General features: G+C 36.4%; 1 protein-coding gene across 1 annotated transcript; it reads right to left on the bottom strand.

Moving 5' to 3' along the window:
- Positions 1-1,413: 1,413 nt before the first annotated feature.
- Positions 1,414-3,267, bottom strand: LOC113044800 (ladderlectin-like). Its single transcript, XM_026204969.1, has 6 exons — positions 3,129-3,267; positions 2,965-3,032; positions 2,753-2,850; positions 2,097-2,231; positions 1,734-1,845; positions 1,414-1,580 (listed from the first exon to the last, which is right to left on the bottom strand). The coding sequence occupies exons 2-6, from the start codon at positions 3,020-3,022 to the stop codon at positions 1,504-1,506; spliced, it is 480 nt and encodes a 159-aa protein (XP_026060754.1). The 5' UTR covers positions 3,023-3,032; positions 3,129-3,267; the 3' UTR covers positions 1,414-1,503.
- Between the last annotated feature and the right edge of the window lie 1,793 nt (positions 3,268-5,060).

The following is a 5,060-nucleotide window of genomic DNA, read 5'->3' as shown; positions in this document are numbered from 1 at the left end:
TGGCCTCGGTGCTACTGGCCCGGGGCTATGAGCCCCGCCCGGCCCGCTTTAAGCCCTGGCTCGCACTGGCCCGACAATGGAAATGCGGCTAATGATGGCCTTCTGGACAGCAGTCAGGTCGGTAGTCTTACCCATGATTGCAGTTTTGAGTAATGAACCAGGCTGGGAGTTTTTAAAAGCCTCAGGAATCTTTTGCAGGTGTTTAGAGGTAATTAGTTGATTCAGAGGATTAGGTTAATAGTTCATTTAGAGAACCTTTTCATGATATGCTAATTTTTTGAGATAGGAATTTTGGGTTTTCATGAGCTGTATGCTAAAATCATCAGTATTAAAACTATAAAAGACCTGAAATATTTCAGTTGGTGTGCAAATGAATCTAAAATATATGAAAGTTTTATTTTTATTACATTATGGAAAATAATGAACTTATCACAATAAGCTATTTTTTTTGAGTAGGACCTGTACACATTTGACACGTGACAACCTGTACTGGACTGATGCTGAAAATTCAGATTTGATCACAGACAAATAAAAACGTACAATATTAAAATTGAAAGCAGTTATTTTAAATAGAAAAATTTCACAATATTTGGGATCAAATAAAGACAAAAGAAAATCTTAGTTCAAAAACATTTAACCGGTACTGTACTTTGTGTTCTCCACAACTTTAGATTTTGTCGTTCAATCTATACATTTAAAGTTTAATTTCCATTTTAAAAGATCAGAGAAATATTGGCCTTGTTTGCACAGCATTTTAGTGTTAAACCTTTAATAAAATATTAACTTAAATATCTTGCTCAGATTTGTGAACCCTAAATGTTAACTTAAACAATGCAAAATATTTTTCCATTTTTTTTTTCCAGAGTTCTCATCTTTATATTTGTGTTTTTAGGTTAATACTACACTGTATTAATTACGCTTCAAATATGGGGTTCTGTGTAGAGCAAGTAAGTCACTTATTAAACCCCCCCACAAACAGAAGAACTATACCCTATTAAAATTTGAATGTTTAAGCTGGTTGCAAACGAAAAAAAAACTCATTGAGTGTTATTTGTGGCCGAGGCGGGATTCAAACCTTTAAGTGTGCATTTTCGTTCCTATTGGCTAGTCAAAGCTCTAAACCTATCCTTGACTGGCCTGCATCAGTCATTCAAGGTCCGGCTGGTGAAGTCTGACAGTAACTGGCAGGTTAGCTGCACACTCTCCTGGTAGATGTCGGAACTAATGAATACAAACGTCACTGGTGTAAAGTCCCCCTGCGCTCACCATTCCTAAAACACTGGACCCTACAAAGCCCATTAAATACCAGAGACACCAGTCCCTTCCTTGACTGCCAGTTGGAACCAAGCAATGGGTCAGTTTAGGGTTTAAAAACCAACACACCCTCAAGAAAGAGACAAGTTCAAACATACATTTGGGGTTTAAAGTCCACTTCACTTTTATTTTTGCAGAGACTAACATTAATCCAAAAACCAAAGCCTCTTGGGTGATGGACAGACAAGATTAACAAGCAGGAAGAGAAATCAAACAGATGAAATTGAGAGGAGTGGCACAGTCCAGATCATTCCAGCGTTGCTCAGCTGTGGAAATTCAGTTACATTCAGAAAGTTAGTCAGATAGGCTTTAGTTCAAACAGGAAGCCATAAGTGTTACAAAACGTAAAGGTTTCAGACCTCTACAAGTTTAATACCAAAAAGATTAAATAACCTCAAATATGGAAGGGTATATTTTACCTCCATAAGCCAGCTCCACACAATTTTCCTTTCCTCCATTATCATTTGGCTCACCAGTAAGCCAGTCACTGTAGTCAAACTTTGAGCCATCACTCCAAAACCAGACATTATTCTAAGAACGTTAGATCAACATTACTGAACTTGTTGCCATTTCCACCATTTGCTGCTTCTCATTTGATCATCTTACAGCGGTAGGTTTAGTTGAACATCTAATTTAATTGCACCTGAAAACTCTGGTTTGTTGGGGCACTGCAAACCAGCTTTTACTAAATGTGAAAAAGCAACACTTACGGTTCCTTCTAATTTTGACATTAATCCAACACTGGTTGGATTGAGATTTAAATGGAAAAGATGACCAGTTACCTTAATTGCATCATGAGCACCAATCCAGGTTCGGGGCATGCCACTAGCACATTTTCTCAGAAAGGTCTTGAGGAAACCACTAGTGTGTGAATCATGGACTGATGCAAGGTTTCCACCAAGCTCAAGACACTTTTTCTGACAGGATGAAAAACGGTTAAGTGCATTGCAGTTCATTTGGATCTAAAGCTGAAAACAAACCCCATCGACACCCTTTAAAATATAGTGGAGCATGACTCAATCTTTGAAAGATGCATGGCACAGAGATACAGGAATTTGTTTGATCAGTAAACACTTGACCACTTCAAGACCCCTTTGACCATGTAAAGATATTTTTTGGTAGAAAGAGTTTAACCAACAGGGTTACCTCATTGGGTTTACTAAATAAGATGGTAAGTGGTTGCGATCAATTCATCTTAGCTATATTTAAACAAACTAGTTCAATTACCTCAGCAAAATTGGTTCATTTAAACATAGCTGAAATTAATTGACTGCAACCGCTTACCATAAAAAAAAAAAAAAAAAATAAAAAAAAAAAGTTCAATGAATTACTCTTCAGTGTGCCTACATTAACATTACAATAGTGTAAAACAGTATGACTTGTTACACAATTTGGGGCTTGCTCCTATGGTCAGCATTTGTGGAGAAGACAAACTTGCCTCTGCTTCAGCCCATGGTTTCAGGTCACTGAAAAATTTAAAACACTGCATCTCAAACTTTTCCCAGCTAGGGGGACATCTTCTACCATGGCGAAAACCTGCAGAGAAATAATTTGCTCTTATTAACTAGTGAACAGAAAGCAAGAATAGTCATAAAAGAGTAGAAAACAGTGATTTAAAAATAAATAAAATTCAGCCCATTGTTCACTCACCATTAGAGTTGACTCCACTTACAGCCAGAGCAAGAATAAAGGCTACAGAAATCCACATGCTGATAGTCCTATTAACATCAACATTATCCAAAATAAATGTAATGAACCTGCATTAACAAATCTTTACACACTAAGAAACAAAACACAGTGGAAACCGATCTTACCAAGTGACTGAAAATTTAACTAAACACACTTTAACACCCCTGAGGTAGTTTTCTGATCAGTACTTGCAATCAGCTTCATTTATACCCAGTTGCTCAGTCACAAACGCTGGTTAAACACCAACGAAAGCTCTGTCAATCTATCAGTCCTTATTTGGTAAACAAGACCCTAGGGCTGCACGATTAATCGAATGATTGTGTTCTGTGATTAGTAATAAATCTCCAGCACGTGCTTTCAGATTGAGCAACATTTCCTACACAGAGCCATAGTTCTCTAACAAGCTACACGAAATTCAATCCACTTTGTGTTGTTTATGAGGTTTGTGTTTGGATTATTGTATGGTTAGATGATCCACACATGGTCCATTATAAGATATCTAACAGAGTCATACATTTTTATCTATTGGTATTTGATATAATCAAAGATGTCATGTGTCTAAACAAGATGTCCAGGACCTCCAGCAGAAATATAGGCCCACAACATCAAAAATACAGCTGTATATTTAATTGTACACATGTGGTACTTTTTATCTCTGTGTTCACCAAACCCATCTTGAGTGTTTGCTGCTAAATAGCTTATTTTTTTGTTTCATCTGATCATAGAAGCCAGTTCCATTTGAAGTTCCAGTCGTGTTTTATAAATGAATATGCTTTAGTTTGTTTTTGGATAATCTAGAAGAATTTTTCTTGTAACCCTCCTAAACAACATGCGGTGATGTAGGTGCTGTTCCTGTAGCTCAATTGGGGGTTCAATTGCCAGGAACACATGATACGTAAAAATTGATAGCCTGAATGCACTGGAAGTCGTTTTGGATAAAAGCGTCTGCTAAATGCATAAATTAAAATTTTAATTTAATTTAAATTTAACTATTTTCTGTAATTCTCTAGCTGTGATCCTTGAAGAGACTTTAGCCATTCAAACTCTCCTCCTCACAGTGCATTAGGACGATATAGACACACGTCCTCCTCCAGGCGGTAATATTTTCTGTTGATTGGAAATACTTAATTATTGCCATGATGGTGGAAATGGGAATTTTCACTGCTCTAGGTCTTTTGTTAAAGTCACTTTCTAATTTGTGAAGCTCAATTATCTTTTGCTGCACATCAGAAATATATTCTTTGGTTTTTCTGATTGTGATGGATGATTAAGGGCATTTGGGCTTTGCTTCCCCTCCTCTTTATATTTCTTTGAAACAGGAAGCAATGCCTGGATAATTTCATGTTTATAATCATGCTGGAGTACTCAAAATTGTGAATATGAATATACTTCAGAGTTATTTTACTCATAAGAATTTCTAAGGGTGTTTTTTATTGTAGCCAATGTGTATTAGAGAAAAACATTTATTTCATAATGATATTTCCCCCCACTTTAAATTCTTATTATCAAATGAAAGGTTAGATTTTTGTGAATTTTTAAAATAAAAGATCAAAAGGATTAACAATGCAGATTAATTTTCACAGCCTTCTTTGATCACATTTACCAAGGGTGTCCATATTTTTTGGCATGACTGTATATACTTTATGCAAAAAAAAAAAGTTAATATACAGCTCGTATGATATTTATTGTTTTTACTGGAGGAAAAATAGGAAAATAAAAGCTACCGTGTTTTCCGGACTATATGTGGCACTTTTTTTTCATAGTTTGGCTGTTGCTGCGACTTATAGTCAGGTGCGACTTATTAAAATTAATTCGACATGAACCGAGAGAAATGAACCAAGAGAAAGCATTCCCTTCTACAGCCGCCAGAGGGCGCTCTATGCTTCTCTGTGCTCCTGTAGTCTACACTGAAAACATAGAGCTCCCTCTCGCGGCTGTAGATGGTAATGTTTTCTCTTGGTTCTTGGTTCTAAACAAATGCGACTTAGTCCAGTGCAACTTATATATGTTTTTTCCTCGTCATGACGCATTTTTGGACTGATGTGACTTATACTCAG

This window comes from Carassius auratus, chromosome 26 (genome assembly GCF_003368295.1).
Source record: "Carassius auratus strain Wakin chromosome 26, ASM336829v1, whole genome shotgun sequence".
In the NCBI taxonomy this organism is placed as follows: domain Eukaryota; kingdom Metazoa; phylum Chordata; class Actinopteri; order Cypriniformes; family Cyprinidae; genus Carassius; species Carassius auratus.
Note: the sequence above shows the minus strand (reverse complement) of the source record. Positions and strands in the feature narration are given on the sequence as shown.